This window comes from Taurulus bubalis (assembly GCF_910589615.1).
Source record: "Taurulus bubalis genome assembly, chromosome: 11".
Lineage (NCBI taxonomy): Eukaryota > Metazoa > Chordata > Actinopteri > Perciformes > Cottidae > Taurulus > Taurulus bubalis.
In genome coordinates this window covers 1,813,754-1,831,205 of record NC_136599.1, presented here as the reverse complement: position 1 = coordinate 1,831,205, position 17,452 = coordinate 1,813,754, and the positions used below count along the sequence as shown (strand labels likewise).

The following is a 17,452-nucleotide window of genomic DNA, read 5'->3' as shown; positions in this document are numbered from 1 at the left end:
TTGAAATTAATTGATTGATTAATTGCTGACATTCCCGTTGACTGAAGTAACGTTCACTGTTTCTCTCGCGGTGTTTTCCAGCAGACACGTGATGGAAACACACCGCACGCGTCTCTTCCGACAGGACCGCTGTGGACGTGTTGACGTCATCAGAACGAACCGAAGCGCGACGTGGTGACGTCACAATGGCGCGACAGTCCGTTGGGCGCTCGGAGAGAAAAGAGAAACGGAAGAGAAGAAGAAGAATAAAATAAAACAGAAGAAGAGAAACAGAATGAAAGGAAGAGAAGAATAATAAAATAAACGGAATAAAATAAACGGAAGAAGAGAAAGAATAAAAGGAAGAGAAGAAGAACTGTGAGTCTCGTGATTTCATGTTAGATTTCTACGTCTTTGTTGTGAACGTTGAGACAGACAGACTAACAGGCAGACAGACAGAGAGAGAGAGAGAGAGAGAGACAGGCAGAGAGACAGAGAGAGAGAGAGACAGACAGGCAGAGAGACAGACAGCTGTTTAGAGCTGCCTGTCTGGCTGTCTGTCTTTCTGTCTGTCTCTGTCTACTGGTCTCTCTATATCTCCACCTGTCTGTGTCTACAAGTCTGTCTGTCTACTGGTCTCTCTACCTGTCTGTCTGTCTGTCTACTGGTCTCTCTACCTGTCTGTCTGCTAGCTGCCTCCTATTGTTGTTAATGACTCACCAGGTTAAACATAAAAGCAGAATACATTATAATACATCGGTGTTAGCTAGCACTGTCAGAGACTAGCCCTGGTTCTAATCCTGGTCCTGGTCCTGATCCTGGTTCTGGTCCTGGTCCTAGTCCTGGTCCTGGTCCTGATCCTGGTCCTAGCCCTGGTCCTGGTCCTGATCCTGGTCCTGGTCCTAGTCCTGGTCCTGGTCCTAGTCCTGGTCCTAGTCCTGGTCCTGGTCCTAGTCCTGATCCTGGTCCTGGTCCTGGTCCTAGTCCTGGTCCTAGTCCTGATCCTGGTCCTGGTCCTCGTCCTGACATTAATCAGAAGTTATTGATCAGCACATGGATCAATAATCAGAGCGTGTTCTTCTTCTTCAGGCGGATCAGAGATGCAGACTGGATCAGATTCTCCTGGTCCTGGTCCTGATCCTGGTCCTGGTTCTGGTTCTGGTCCTGGTCCTGGTCCTGGTTCTGGTTCTGGTCCTGGTCCTGGTCCTGATCCTGGTTCTGATCCTGATCCTGGTCCTGGACTGAAGTCAGTCAGGAGATCTCCTCGTCTGTCTCCTCAGGTCTCACACACACACACACACACACACACACACACACACACACACACACACACACACACTCAGTGTATGTAAACGTCCATGTCTGTGTTTTCAGAGCAGGGAAGGAAAGGAGGGAAGGAAAGGAGGAGGCAGCATAAAGGAGCTGAAGAGGAGAGGAAGGATGGAGAGGAGCCGAGAGGAAGAGGAGGAGCTGATCGACCGCCTGCAGACGCTGGTGAGATGAAGAGTACACACAGTACAGTACATAGTACACACAGTACACATAGTACACAGTAGTATCAGTTGCTGCCACCAATTAAAATGTGTGTGTGTGTGTACATGTATATGTGTGTGTGTGTGTGTGTGTGTGTGTGTGTGTTCAGAATGTGTCCAGCAGGTCAGAGGTCAGGTCAACAGGTCTGGTTTGCTCGGAGGTCTTCACTCTCCATAAGAACCTGTGGGACTGCAGGTAGCCTGCTCACCTGTATGACATCATGTGTGACATCATGTGATATCATGTGTGACATCATGCGTGACATCATGTATGACATCATGTCACAAAGGAGCGGGGCTTGTCCTCTAATGTCCTGATTGTCGTTCAGCCACCCAGAGAGACCCGACAGAGTGTCGTCCATCATGGAGGAGCTGGACAGACAGGACCTGCTGTCTCACTGCACCAGAGTTCAGGTCTGACTACTTCCTGTTCAGACTTTCACAATAACAGCGTCCTAGAACCTGAGCAAAGCTCTCATCAGACTTCACTGTAGAACAGAAGGTCTTCACTCCATAATGTTTCACTGCACTCAGATAGACACCGAGTAGAGGCTTGACTTTATTAATGTTTTACTTTATTAATGCTTAACTTTATTAATGCTTAACTTTATTTAAGTGTGGCTTCAAACACGGGACTCTGACCCTGACGATGATGTCATCACAGCACAGTTCATCCTAAAAACACACATTGATGTTAATATTGGACCTCAGGTTTCCTCTGTAAATAGTTTGTGTGTTTAGACTCTGCTGTGTAGAGCTGAGGTCCCTGAAGGGGGCGCTGTGTGTTTAGACTCTGCTGTGTAGAGCTGAGGTCCCTGAAGGGGGCGCTGTGTGTTTAGACTCTGCTGTGTAGAGCTGAGGTCCCTGAAGGGGGCGCTGTGTGTTTAGACTCTGCTGTGTAGAGCTGAGGTCCCTGAAGGGGGCGCTGTGTGTTTAGACTCTGCTGTGTAGAGGTGAGGTCCCTGAAGGGGGCGCTGTGTGTTTGTGTTTCAGCCCAGAGAAGCTGTAGAAGAAGAGCTGCTGCTCGCTCACAAGTGAGTCGGAAACAAGTCAATAAAATACTGAATGTACTGTTCTCTACTGTTGTCTAATTCTACTGTTCTCTACTGACCTCTACTTGACCTTTGTGTGTTTGTAGGAAACAATATGTGGATCTCATGAAGTCGACTCAGACGATGACAGAAAGTGAACTTCACTCTCTTTCTGATAAATACGACTCTGTGTATCTTCATCCTGTAAGAACACACTCACACTTACACATAAATACAACACACACACACACACACACACACAGACAATACACACATACATATAAACACACCTGACGTGAACCAATAAAAAGTCACAATAATACAAGTTTTATAAGTTATTTGTACTTATTAGGTGTGTGTGTCTGTGTGTGTGTGTGTGTGTGTCAGGAGACCTACCGGGTGTGTGTGTCTGCGGTGGGTTCAGTCCTCCAGCTCGTCGATCAGGTGATGACCTCTGAGCTCAGGAACGGATTCGCTGTCATCAGGTAACAACAACCGTAGCTTCTCGTGGTGCGTTCAGGTGTTCCACGTTAACAACAACAACCGTAGCTTCTCGTGGTGCGTTCAGGTGTTCCACGTTAACAACAACAACCGTAGCTTCTCGTGGTGCGTTCAGGTGTTCCACGTTAACAACAACAACCGTAGCTTCTCGTGGTGCGTTCAGGTGTTCCACGTTAACAACAACAACCGTAGCTTCTCGTGGTGCGTTCAGGTGTTCCACGTTAACAACAACAACCGTAGCTTCTCGTGGTGCGTTCAGGTGTTCCACGTTAACAACAACAACCGTAGCTTCTCGTGGTGCGTTCAGGTGTTCCACGTTAACAACAACAACCGTAGCTTCTCGTGGTGCGTTCAGGTGTTCCACGTTAACAACAACAACCGTAGCTTCTCGTGGTGCGTTCAGGTGTTCCACGTTAACAACAACAACCGTAGCTTCTCGTGGTGCATTCAGGTGTTCCACGTTAACAACAACAACTGTAGCTTCTCGTGGTGCGTTCAGGTGCTCCACGTTAACAACAACAACCGTAGCTTCTCGTGGTGCGTTCAGGTGCTCCACGTTAACAACAACAACTGTAGCTTCTCGTGGTGCGTTCAGGTGTTCCACGTTAACAACAACAACCGTAGCTTCTCGTGGTGCGTTCAGGTGTTCCACGTTAACAACAACAACCGTAGCTTCTCGTGGTGCGTTCAGGTGTTCCACGTTAACAACAACAACTGTAGCTTCTCGTGGTGCGTTCAGGTGTTCCACGTTAACAACAACAACCGTAGCTTCTCGTGGTGCGTTCAGGTGTTCCACGTTAACAACAACAACCGTAGCTTCTCGTGGTGCATTCAGGTGTTCCACGTTAACAACAACAACTGTAGCTTCTCGTGGTGCGTTCAGGTGCTCCACGTTAACAACAACAACCGTAGCTTCTCGTGGTGCGTTCAGGTGCTCCACGTTAACAACAACAACTGTAGCTTCTCGTGGTGCGTTCAGGTGTTCCACGTTAACAACAACTGTAGCTTCTCGTGGTGCGTTCAGGTGTTCCACGTTAACAACAACTGTAGCTTCTCGTGGTGCGTTCAGGTGTTCCACGTTAACAACAACAACCGTAGCTTCTCGTGGTGCATTCAGGTGTTCCACGTTAACAACAACAACTGTAGCTTCTCGTGGTGCGTTCAGGTGCTCCACGTTAACAACAACAACTGTAGCTTCTCGTGGTGCGTTGAGGTGCTCTAATTTAACAACAACAACAGTAGCTTCTCGTGGTGCGTTCAGGTGCTCTAATTTAACAACAACAACAGTAGCTTCTCGTGGTGCGTTGAGGTGCTCTAATTTAACAACAACAACAGTAGCTTCTCGTGGTGCGTTCAGGTGCTCTAATTTAACAACAACAACAGTAGCTTCTCGTGGTGCGTTGTATATTATATTATTATTATATTTAAATATGAATATAACATAATTAGGAGTTGTATATTGTATTATTATTATATTGTGTGTCAGACCTCCAGGTCATCACGCTCAGTCCAACGAGGCAAACGGCTTCTGCGTCTTCAACAACGTGGCGATCGCAGCTCGATACGCTCAGACCAGACACTCAGTCCGCAGGTAAGTGTGTGTGTGTGTGTGTGTGAGAAAGTGTGTGTTTGTGTCACTTCCTGTCAGTGCTAGTGTGTGGGAAGCCAGTGAGGGGTCATCATGTTGTTGCGGCAGCACCTCCTTTATCAATGTAATGACTGTGTGTGTGTGTGTGTGTGTGTGTGTGTGTGTGTGTGTGTGTGTGTCAGGGTGTTGATAGTGGACTGGGATGTTCATCACGGTCAGGGCATCCAGTACCGGTTCCAGGAAGACTCCAGGTAAAGTTCATCACATTGTCTTTACAACAACTACAAAGATGAAATCCATCAAGTTAACTGTGTGTGTGTGTATGTGTGTGTGTGTGTGCATGTGTGTGTGTGTGTGTGTGTGTGTGTGTCAGTGTCCTGTACTTCAGTGTCCACAGGTATGAACAGGGCTCTTTCTGGCCTCACCTGCCAGAGTCTGACAGTCAGTTTGTTGGCAGCGGACGAGCTGAAGGCAAGACCATCAACCTGGCGTGGAACAAGGTAACGTAACGTACCCGTAACGGTTCTATCTGGTAACGGTTCTACCCGTAACGGTTCTACCCGTAACGGTTCTATCTGGTAACGGTTCTACCCGTAACGGTTCTACCCGGTAACGGTTTAGAAGAGACTCTTCACTGAAATCCTCTTCTGTGTTATTGATCCTTCAGACCGGGATGACGGATGCTGATTACATCGCAGGTTTTCAACAACTGTTACTGCCTGTAGCCTACGAGGTAACACACACCCACACACACACACAAACACACAAACACACACACACACACACACACCCAACCACACAAACACACCCACACACACCCACACACACCCACACCCCCACACACACACACCCACACCACACAACACACGTTCCATCATTGTATTTTCCTGTGTGTGTGTTTAGTTTCAGCCTCAGCTGGTTCTGGTTTCTGCTGGATTTGATGCTATAGTCGGAGATCCGAAGGTAAAAACTTCACCCACCTAAGAATCAGTGACAATACATATAATGTATTTATTTAGTTTTTTTTATATCTGTGTGTGTGTGTGTGTGTGTGTGTGTGTGTGTGTGTGTGTGTGTGTGTGTGTGTCCAGGGGGAGATGTGTGTGACTCCTCAGTGTTTCCATGTTCTGACTCACATGTTGATGGGTTTGGCAGAAGGTCGACTTGTTCTTGCTCTCGAGGTAAAAACACAGTTTCACATCACAGTTTATGTTCAATAATCAATCAAACGTGTCATAACGACAATAATAATAATGATGACGCTAATTCTAATGCTTGTCGGTTGCAGGGAGGTTATAACCTGCAGGCGACAGCAGAGGGCGCTGCCGCCTGCGTCAGAGCTCTGCTGGGAGGAGCCTGTCCTCCTCTGACTCCGCCCACTGCTCCCTCTGACAGGTGACATGACCTGATGTCACACCTGATGTCATCAGTCTCTCTGTTGGTTCCTAACCACCTGTCTGTCTGCCTGTTTGTCTGCCAGCGCTCTGCAGTGCATCTCTCAGACGGCCGTGGCTCTGTATCCTCACTGGGCGTCTCTGCAAACACTGGGTGAGAAACACATTACCAGTCTGACCAGTTCAACCAGTAAATATCAGCTTTTCATGGATTCGGTAATGGAAAAAGAAATATTCGGAGCAACATTTTTAAATAAAAAGCATTTGTTTCATGTCGCTTATTAAAGATGTTTTCAATAGTGACTCCCTCAGTGAAACCATGAGCCTGATCAGAATCCATCACAATGCATTTTGGGTAGATTTTGTGTCCGTCATGATCCCGACGCCATGATCACGTGGTCAACGATGACCCAGTGCATGATGGGAAATGCCTGGCTGTCTCCACGTTTAGTATAAAATCCTTTTTTTCTGTGTATTTTTAATACTTAACGCTCAAGTGTTGACTGTTGTTGACATCAGACATCTGTATTATAATAATAATACAGTTTATTTACATAACTCGTGTCAGAACGAGCAGCAAAGTGTTTAAGAAGAACACAGGATGGAACACAATGCAGACACACACACATTTAAAGGCTCATCTCCTCTGCTAACCCTCCCTGTTGCAGACGGCGGCTCATTGGCCGAGGGCCCCGTCCGGAGAGCGACGGCCAATCAGCAGAGCTCAAAGCGGACGGGCCCGGCTCCCTCCGTTGCCACGGTAACAGGTCTGGTTTATGACGAGAGGATGATGGAGCACCTGAACATGTGGGACAGGTGAGCTACCAACCGCCTTTAAACTGGAGACGTGAACCTGTCTCACTGACCCGTCTCACAGCACCGCTGCATATTCAGTTTTGTATTATATTATTTATATATATATATATATATATATATATATAATGTAGATATTAAAGCGTGTGATTCCCTCTGCAGACATCACCCTGAACAGCCTCAGAGGATCTTTAAAATCTTCTCCAAACATCAGCAGCTGGGATTGGTCGATCGTTGCCAGCGGATACCGACTCGCTTAGCAACAGAGGAGGAGTTGTCCAGGTGTCACAGGTACAAACACAATATCATGTTTATACTGTTAATGTGATTATGGTATTCAGGTATAATTCCTAATCCATCAGAATTGAACTTTGTGTGTGTGTGTGTGTGTGTGTGTGTGTGTGTGTGTGTGTGTGTGTGTGTGTGTGTGTGTGTGTGTGCAGTGAGCAGCACATTGAGCAGATGAAGGCCACGGCGGTGATGAAGCCCAGAGATCTGCACAAACTGGGCCACGAGTTCAACTCCATCTTCATCAACAACCAGAGCTTCCAGTCTGCTCTGCTGGCGGCGGGGGGATGTTTCACTGCTGTGGAGAGAGTCCTCACAGGACAGGTAACACCCTCACACAGGTAACACCAGTAACACAGGTAACACCCTCACACAGGTAACACCAGTAACACAGGTAACACCCTCACACAGGTAACACCAGTAACACAGGTAACACCAGTAACACAGGTAACACCCTCACACAGGTAACACCAGTAACACAGGTAACACCAGTAACACAGGTAACACCCTCACACAGGTAACACCATTACACAGGTAACACCCTCACACAGGTAAAACCAGTAACACAGGTAACACCCTCACACAGATAACACCAGTAACACAGGTAACACCCTCACACAGGTAACATTCACACAGGTAACATTCACACACAGGTAACACCCTCACACAGGTAACACCCTCACACAGGTAACACCATTACACAGGTAACACCCTCACACAGGTAACACTATCACACAGGTAACACCCTCACACAGGTAACATTCACACACAGGTAACACCCTCACACAGGTAACATTCACACACAGGTAGCACCTTTACACAGGTAACACCCTCACACAGGTAACACCAGTAACACCATTACACAGGTAACACCATTACACAGGTAACACCAGTAACACCCTCACACAGGTAACACCAGTAACACCCTCACACAGGTAACGGTCTCACACAGGTAACACCAGTAACACCATTACACAGGTAACACCCTCACACAGGTAACACCAGTAACACCATTACACAGGTAGCACCCTCACACAGGTAACACCAGTAACACTCTCACACAGGTAACACCCTCACACAGGTAACACCAGTAACACCCTCACACAGGTAACATCAGTAACACCCTCACACAGGTAACACCAGTAACACCCTCACACAGGTAACACCAGTAACACCCTCACACAGGTAACGGTCTCACACAGGTAACACCAGTAACACCATTACACAGGTAACACCCTCACACAGGTAACACCAGTAACACCATTACACAGGTAGCACCCTCACACAGGTAACACCAGTAACACTCTCACACAGGTAACAGTCTCACACAGGTAACACCAGTAACACCATTACACAGGTAACACCCTCACACAGGTAACACCATTACACAGGTAGCACCCTCACACAGGTAACACCAGTAACACCCTCACACAGGTAACACCAGTAACACCCTCACACAGGTAACATCAGTAACACCCTCACACAGGTAACACCAGTAACACCCTCACACAGGTAACGGTCTCACACAGGTAACACCAGTAACACCATTACACAGGTAACACCCTCACACAGGTAACACCAGTAACACCATTACACAGGTAGCACCCTCACACAGGTAACACCAGTAACACTCTCACACAGGTAACACCCTCACACAAGTAACACCCTCACACAGGTAACATCAGTAACACTCACACAGGTAACACTCTCACACAGGTAACACCCTCACACAGGTAACCCCAGTAACACCATTACACAGGTAGCACTCTCACACAGGTAACACCAGTAACACCATTACACAGGTAACACTCTCACAAGGTAACACCCTCACACAGGTAACACTCACACAGGTAACACCCTCACACAGGTATATATACTACGCTACTAGGTAGTGTAGTATAAACAATACACTATAGATACTCTAGTATAAAGTACAGTATGTAACAACACCTGTACCTGTCTCTCAGGTGAGTAGGGGCGTGGCCATCGTTCGTCCTCCCGGTCACCACGCAGAGAGAGATTCTCCGTGTGGTTTCTGTTTCTTCAACACGGCAGCTCTCGCTGCTCGCCACGCCCAGAAAATATCCCATGATGCACCGCTGCGAGTCCTTATCGTGGACTGGGACGTCCACCACGGCAACGGGACGCAGCACATGTTCGAAGACGACGACAGGTGAGGAGTGAAGTGGAGTGGAGTGAAGTGGAGTGAAGTGGAGTGAAGTGGAGTGGAGTGGAGTGAAGTAGAGTGGAGTGAAGTGGAGTGAAGTGGAGTGAAGTGGAGTGGAGTGGAGTGAAGTAGAGTGAAGTAGAGTGGAGTGAAGTGGAGTGGAGTGAAGTGGAGTGGAGTGAAGTAGAGTGGAGTGAAGTGGAGTGGAAAGGAGTGAAGTGAAGTGGAGTGGAGTGAAGTGACGTAAAGGTGAACTGGAGTGACGACGTGCTTTCTCTCCGTCTCCAGCGTCCTGTACATCTCCCTACATCGCTATGACAACGGGACGTTCTTCCCGTCTTCGGAGGACGCCGCCCCCGACAGGGTGGGCGTGTCCAAGGGGGCGGGGTTTAACGTCAACGTGGCGTGGAGCCACGGGCAGATGGGAGACTCGGACTACCTCGCTGCCTTTCACAGCGTTGTCATGCCGATTGCCACCGAGGTAGCAACACACAAACACACAAACACACAACTTCAAACACTGGTTCAGGGGGTCGGTCTGTGGTTCAGGGGGTTGATCTGTAGTTTAGGGCTCTGTCTGTGGTTTAGAGGCCTGTCTGTGGTTTAGGGGTCTGTCTGTGGTTTAGGGGTCTGTCTGTGGTTTAGTGGCCTGTCTGTAGTTTAGTGGTCTGTCTGTGGTTTAGAGGCCTGCCTGTAGTTTAGGGGTCTGTCTGTAGTTTAGAGGCCTGCCTGTAGTTTAGTGGCCTGTCTGTGGTTTAGTGGCCTGTCTGTAGTTTAGGGGTCTGTCTGTAGTTTAGTGGTCTGTCTGTAGTTTAGTGGTCTGTCTGTAGTTTAGGGGTCTGTCTGTAGTTTAGTGGTCTGTCTGTAGTTTAGGGGTCTGTCTGTAGTTTAGAGGCCTGCCTGTAGTTTAGTGGCCTGTCTGTGGTTTAGTGGCCTGTCTGTAGTTTAGGGGTCTGTCTGTAGTTTAGTGGTCTGTCTGTAGTTTAGGGGTCTGTCTGTAGTTTAGGGGTTGGTCTGTGGTTTAGTGGCCTGTCTGTAGTTTAGTGGTCTGTATGTAGTTTAGGGGTCTGTCTGTAGTTTAGGGGTCTGTTTGTGTTTAGGGGTCTGTCTGTGGTTTAGTGGCCTGTCTGTGGTTTAGGGGTCTGTCTGTAGTTTAGTGGTCTGTCTGTGGTTCAGGGGGTTGGTCTGTAGTTTAGTGTTCGGTCCGTAGTTTAGGGCTCGGTCTGTGGTTTAGGGGTATGTCTGTGGTTTAGGGGTCTGTCTGTAGTTTACAAGGTCTGTCTGTGGTTTAGGGGCCTGTCTGTAGTTTACAAGGTCTGTCTGTGGTTTAGGGGTCTGTCTGTAGTTTACAAGGTCTGTCTGTAGTTTAGGGGTCTGTCTGTGGTTTAGTGGCCTGTCTGTAGTTTAGTGGTCTGTCTGTGGTTCAGGGGGTTGGTCTGTAGTTTAGTGTTCGGTCCGTAGTTTAGGGCTCGGTCTGTGGTTTAGGGGTATGTCTGTGGTTTAGGGGTTGGTCTGTGGTTTAGTGGCCTGTTCGTAGTTTAGTGGTCTGTGTGTAGTTTAGGGGTCTGTCTGTAGTTTAGTGGCCTGTCTGTGGTTTAGGGGTCTGTCTGTGGTTTAGGGGTCTGTCCGTAGTTTAGGGCTCGGTCTGTGGTTTAGGGGTCTGTCTGTGGTTTAGTGGCCTGTCTGTGGTTTAGGGGTCTGTCCGTAGTTTAGGGCTCGGTCTGTGGTTTAGGGGCCTGTCTGTGGTTTAGGGGCCTGTCTGTGGTTTCGTGGCCTGTCTGTGGTTCTCTACTCCTGATGGTTCTTCCTCTACAGTTTAATCCGGGTCTGGTTCTGGTGTCGGCCGGGTTCGATGCAGCTCGAGGGGATCCACTGGGGGGATATCATGTGACCCCTGAAGGATACGCCCACCTCACACACCTGCTGATGTCACTGGCCGGGGGGCGGGTCCTACTCATACTTGAGGTACACACACACACACACACACACACACACACACAGTAAAGTGTTGTGAAGTGAAGTAAAGTGTTGTAAAGTGTTGTAACATGAGGTACATTACAGTAAAGTAAAGTGTTGTAAAGTGTTGTGAAGTGTTGTGTTGTGAAGTAAAGTATTATAAAGTGTTGTAAAGTGTTGTAACTGAAGAGATCTCTCCGTCTCTCAGGGAGGTTATAACTTGACGTCTATCTCTGACTCCATGGCGATGTGCACCAGCGTGTTGCTAGGAGACCCTCCTCCCCCCTTGGTGAGGCCCCTCCCCCCTCCTCATCACAGCGCCGTGGCAACGATCAACGAGGTCATCCGCCACCACGCCCCCTACTGGATGTCCCTGAGGATACGCAGTCAGTGCAGGACTCTTCTGTTGCATTTGAATCCATCCGGTTTAGTTTCATTTCATTTACTCTCCGCCGTTTCTTTCAGTCCCGGAGTCGGCGCGATCGTCCCCCATGAAGCATCGTGGGAAACGTAGTTCTAAAGGAAAAGGCAGGAAGTCGGAGACGAGCGGCGCACACAAACCTCCGCTGCCGTCCGACGCCACGGTGACCGAAAACCAGACTTCTGAGGTTCAGGTCTGAAGGAAAGAAATGAAAAACGAGATCTGACTTTTGTTGTGTTTTTTCGTCCAATCAGACGGAGCGCGGCCTCGAGGAGCTCGCTCAGGGATTGGCCGGTTTGGACATTGGGCAAACCTCAGCCAATCACACGCCTGCTAAGTCCAACGCGGTGGGCGGGGCCAGGCCGAAGGTCCGGTTGAGCCAAGAAGAGGTCGCCTGTGAAGGTGAAGCCACGCCTGAGCTGAGCCAATCAGCAGAGAGCACGCCGCTGCAGCCTCAGGTACCAAGTACACAAGTACACGTCCTTTGAGATGCCAAGTACACAAGTACACGTCCTTTGAGATGCCAAGTACACAAGTACACGTCCTTTAAGATGCCAAGTACACAAGTACACGTCCTTTAAGATGCCAAGTACACAAGTACACGTCCTTTAAGATGCCAAGTACACAAGTACACGTCCTTTAAGATGCCAAGTACTCAAGTACACGTCCTTTAAGATGCCAAGTACTCAAGTACACGCCCTTTAAGAAGCCAAGTACACAAGTACACGTCCTTTAAGATGCCAAGTACACAAGTACACGTCCTTTAAGAAGCCAAGTACACAAGTACACGTCCTTTAAGATGCCAAGTACACAAGTACACGTCCTTTAAGATGCCAAGTACTCAAGTACACGTCCTTTAAGATGCCAAGTACACAAGTACACGTCCTTTAAGATGCCAAGTACTCAAGTACACGTCCTTTAAGATGCCAAGTACACAAGTACACGTCCTTTAAGATGCCAAGTACACAAGTACACGTCCTTTAAGAAGCCAAGTACACAAGTACACGTCCTTTAAGATGCCAAGTACACAAGTACACGTCCTTTAAGATGCCAAGTACTCAAGTACACGTCCTTTAAGATGCCAAGTACACAAGTACACGTCCTTTAAGATGCCAAGTACTCAAGTACACGTCCTTTAAGATGCCAAGTACTCAAGTACACGTCCTTTGAGATGCCAAGTACTCAAGTACGCACCTGTTACTCACCTGTCTCGGTCTTCATATGACTCACCTGTCTGTCTCTCCTCACATGACCTGCCTGTCTCTCTCCTCATATATGACCTACCTGTCTGTCTCTCTTCACATGACCTGTCTCTCTGTCCTCACATGACCTGTCTCTCTGTCCTCACATGACCTGTCTCTCTCTCCTCACATGACCTGTCTCTCTGTCCTCACATGACCTGTCTCTCTGTCCTCACATGACCTGTCTCTCTCTCCTCACATGACTCACCTGTCTGTCTCTCCTCACATGACCCTTCTGTCTGTCTCTCTTCACATGACCTGTCTCTCTTTCCTCACATGACCTGTCTGTCTGTCCTCACATGACCTGTCTGTCTCTCCTGACATGACCTGTCTGTCTCTCCTGACATGACCTGTCTCTCTGTCCTCAGGCCCCTCTGTACATGGTGGACCCTCTGTCCTGGTGTCCTCACCTGGATGCGGTTAAGCCCCTCCCCTCCTCAGGTATAGATGTCTTCCAGTCGTGTCAGGACTGCGGCTCCGGCGCTGAGAACTGGACCTGTCTCACCTGCTACCAGGTGACCCGTCTCACCTCCCCATCCCAGACCCTGTCCCACCTGTGTGATGCCATGCGTCTCACCTGCCGCCCCCCCGTCTCAGGTGCTGTGTGGTCGTTATGTGAAGGAGCACATGGTGACGCACGGCGTGGCGTCTGAACACCCCATGGTGCTGAGCTTCAGTGACCTGTCTGTGTGGTGCTACCTGTGTGAGGCCTACGTCCACCACCAGGTGAGTCCTGCTGTGTAGTATTAATATTAATATTACCTGTGTGAGGCCTACGTCCACCACCAGGTGAGTCCTGCTGTGTAGTATTAATATTAATATTACCTGTGTGAGGCCTACGTCCACCACCAGGTGAGTCCTGCTGTGTAGTATTAATATTAATATTACCTGTGTGAGGCCTACGTCCACCACCAGGTGAGTCCTGCTGTGTAGTATTAATATTAATATTACCTGTGTGAGGCCTACGTCCACCACCAGGTGAGTCCTGCTGTGTAGTATTAATATTAATATTAATATTACCTGTGTGAGGCCTATGTCCACCACCAGGTGAGTCCTGCTGTGTAGTATTAATATTAATATTACCTGTGTGAGGCCTACGTCCACCACCAGGTGAGTCCTGCTGTGTAGTATTAATATTAATATTAATATTACCTGAGTCCTCACTGTGTCCAAAAACATTTTTATTTTGTTATTCAGATTCTGTTTGAAGCTAAAAACGCTGCTCACTGCTGCAAGTTTGGAGAAGAGATCCCTCCATGGAGCTGAGAGGAAGAGGAGGAGATGAAGAGGAACAGGAGATGAAGAACAGGAGATGAAGAGGAACAGGAGATGAAGAACAGGAGATGAAGAGGATGAGGAGGATTATATGAGGAACAGGAGATGAAGAGAGGAAGAGGATGAGGAGGATTATATGAGGAACAGGAGATGAAGAGAGGAAGAGGATGAGGATGAAGAGATGAAGAACAGGAGATGAAGAGGTGTATACTACATGTAGTATTTCATATTTGGGTGAATCTTCCTTCTGTTGCTTTAATAATCACAACATGAGGAAAATAATCAGCACCAAAGAATTAAAGAAGGATTAAATAAGTTAGAAAATAACTTTTTATTTTATTTTGAAATAATTCATCAGAATAGTTTTTAACGACGTTAAAAACGTTTCTTCACTTCGGATGCGTTTGATTTTCACACCTTTTCTGGGATTTTATGTAATGTAACGTTAAAGTGTGTTTTTATATTCCGTCAGCGCTTTAATTTGAAAAGACTGAACATGCAGTTTCCTGTCGGGAGACTAAAGTTCTCTTTAAAGAGACTCGAACAAACAACCTGCAGTAGAGGGGATGAAGGTCAGCAGGTGTCTGGGGTGCGTTTGATTCTCTGACTGTCTGGGGTGCGTTTGATTCACTGACTGTCTGAGGTGCGTTTGATTCGCGCTGGAGAAAGGAGCTTTGTGTTCGGTGCAATATTCAGTTTTAGAGTTTTTTCATGTTTTATTAGTATTAAAATGTTTGTGTGTATTTATCATCACTTATAAGTAGTAATAATAAATAATAATAATAATAATAATTGTTCATATCAGTTTCTTAAAGCACATTAATGTCTCTGTCGGAACAAGAAATAAACTTTTGAACAATCAGATATTGATTCATTCTTGATGATGATGAAGATGATGAAGGTCGTGGCTGAAAGCTCCAGCGACAGTAAGTGAAATGTTTATTGTGTTGAAGGGCATTCTGGGTAATGAAGTAATGAACACATTGGTAGAAGAACGACTCGGATACAAAAAGTCAAAGTAACATATATATATATATATATTTATATATGTACATGTTATATGGTGTTTATTTATATATATATATATATATATATTAACATGATATATGATGTATATATGTACATGTTATATGGTGTTTATTTATATATATATATATATGTATATATATTAACATGATATATAATGTATATATGTACATGTTATATGGTGTTTATATATATATATATATATATATATATATATATATATATATATATATATATAACATGATATATGATGTATATATGTACATGTTATATGGTGTTTATTTATATATATATATATATACATTAACATGATATATAATGTATATATGTACATGTTATATGGTGTTTATATATATATATATATATATATATATATATATAACATGATATATGATGTATATATGTACATGTTATATGGTGTTTATATATATGAACATGATATATAATATATATTGAACATGATAAATGCTGTTTATATTCATCAACATGTTATATAATATATATTTAACATGATAAATGCTGTTTATATTCATCAACATGTTATATAATATATATTTAACATGATAAATGTTGTTTATATTCATTAACATGTTATATAATACATATTTAACATGATAAATGCTGTTTATATATATTGACGTCACGTGCTCCGCGAGGTGCATGACGTCACCCTGTTATTAAACGCGCTCGTATGAATTCTCGTGTTGCCGTTCACTGAGGAAGAGCTACATCCGGGGACGTACGGCTGCATCCTCCTCTCCTCCTCTCCTTTTCTCCTCCTCTCCATCCTCTCCTCCTGCATCCTCCCATCCTGCAGAGAGAGAGAGACACGTGGACAGAGAGAGACAGACAGAGAGAGAGACAGACAGACAGAGAGAGAGACAGACAGAGAGAGAGACAGACAGAGAGAGAGTGAGACACGTGGACAGAGAGACAGACAGAGAGAGAGAGACAGACAGAGAGAGAGAGACAGACAGAGAGAGAGTGAGACACGTGGACAGAGAGACAGACAGAGAGAGAGGAGACACAGACAGAGAGAGAGGAGACACGTGGACAGAGAGAGAGACAGAGAGACAGACAGGAGCATCTCTTCCGGCAGCAGGTTTGTTTTCTTTCATCTGATCGAGTTGATGTTCAGATTTCAGATCGGTCCGTTTCTCTTTAAATGACGACAGACAGGCAGAGAGAGAGAGACAGAGACAGAGAGAGAGAGAGAGAGAGAGAGACAGAGAGAGAGAGACAGAGAGAGAGAGACAGAACCGCTACATAACGCTGTCTCTCTCTCTCTCCCTCTCTCTCTCTCTCTCTCTCTGTCTCTCTCTCTCTGTCTCTGTCTCTCTCTGTCTCTCTCTCTCTCTGTCTCTCTCTCTGTCTCTCTCTCTGTCTCTCTCTCTCTCTCGTTCTCTCTGTCTCTCTCTCTCTCTCTCTGTCTCTCTCTCTCTGTCTCTCTCTCTCTCTGTCTCTCTCTCTCTCTGTCTCTCTCTCTGTCTCTCTCTCTGTCTCTCTCTCTCTCTCTCTCTGTCTCTCTCTCTCTCTCTCTGCCTGTCTGTCTCTCTCGGTGAATACCGGGAGGTGATGACGTAATCGTCGGTGCGGCGTTCATGATGATCTTGACGCTGATTGGCTGACGCGGTTAATTAACTTAGTTTATTCCTTTATGTCTTTATTGATGATAAACATCAACAACATAATAATGTTAACAACTATAATGATCATTATAATGGTAATAATGTTGTAAACAGGAGCTGATTGTATCTGTAACTTTATTGAGCTCAATGTATATTTATTAAGGAGACGAGTCAAATATTATTAATAAAATTGATAAAACCTTCTCACTCAATATTATTCAATAATTTGTTCCAAAAGAAAATGTACTTGAATCAGTTTAATAACATTATTATAACATTATTATTAAGTTTAAATACATGAACTATGATACAGATGAACGTTCAGGAGGTAAATCCTGTCAGGACACGGTTACCGTGGTGATATTATGGTCTGTAGCAGACATGAACATGGGAGCTGATCACAGATCAATAACTCTGTCTGTCTCTCCTCTTGTTAGCGCGTTAGCATCTACATTTTCACAATAAAAGCTGATTGAGGAAACTTCAGAATAAAAGAATGATGTAATAGAGAATCTGATGGAGACACCTGTCTGTCTGCCTGTCTGTCTGTCTCTCTCTCTCTCCCCCAGGCATGTCGGTGTCTCCCGCCCTCTCTGACCTGTCTGTCTCTCT

General features: G+C 46.1%; 1 protein-coding gene across 1 annotated transcript; it reads left to right on the top strand.

The window, feature by feature from the left end:
- The first annotated feature begins 211 nt into the window (after positions 1-211).
- hdac6 (histone deacetylase 6) lies at positions 212-15,042 on the top strand. The gene is made up of 28 exons (XM_079226136.1): positions 212-357; positions 1,069-1,259; positions 1,354-1,473; positions 1,622-1,707; positions 1,841-1,925; positions 2,505-2,545; positions 2,650-2,746; positions 2,930-3,027; positions 4,530-4,634; positions 4,814-4,882; positions 5,005-5,131; positions 5,299-5,364; positions 5,535-5,594; positions 5,723-5,812; positions 5,920-6,026; positions 6,112-6,179; positions 6,694-6,841; positions 7,001-7,129; positions 7,282-7,450; positions 9,094-9,299; positions 9,582-9,774; positions 11,109-11,258; positions 11,458-11,635; positions 11,715-11,833; positions 11,925-12,128; positions 13,280-13,426; positions 13,509-13,637; positions 14,109-15,042. The coding sequence occupies exons 2-28, from the start codon at positions 1,080-1,082 to the stop codon at positions 14,175-14,177; spliced, it is 3,240 nt and encodes a 1,079-aa protein (XP_079082262.1). The 5' UTR covers positions 212-357; positions 1,069-1,079; the 3' UTR covers positions 14,178-15,042.
- The last annotated feature ends 2,410 nt before the right edge of the window (positions 15,043-17,452 follow it).

Bases quoted from the DNA above. Each gene is read 5' to 3' on its own strand.
- hdac6 (XM_079226136.1), top strand. From the start codon at position 1,080: ATGCAGACTGGATCAGATTCTCCTGGTCCTGGTCCTGATCCTGGTCCT. The intron at 11,259-11,457 runs GTACACACACAC...TCCGTCTCTCAG, and splicing joins GGGTCCTACTCATACTTGAG to GGAGGTTATAACTTGACGTC. The intron at 11,834-11,924 runs GTGACCGAAAAC...TCGTCCAATCAG, and splicing joins CGCTGCCGTCCGACGCCACG to ACGGAGCGCGGCCTCGAGGA.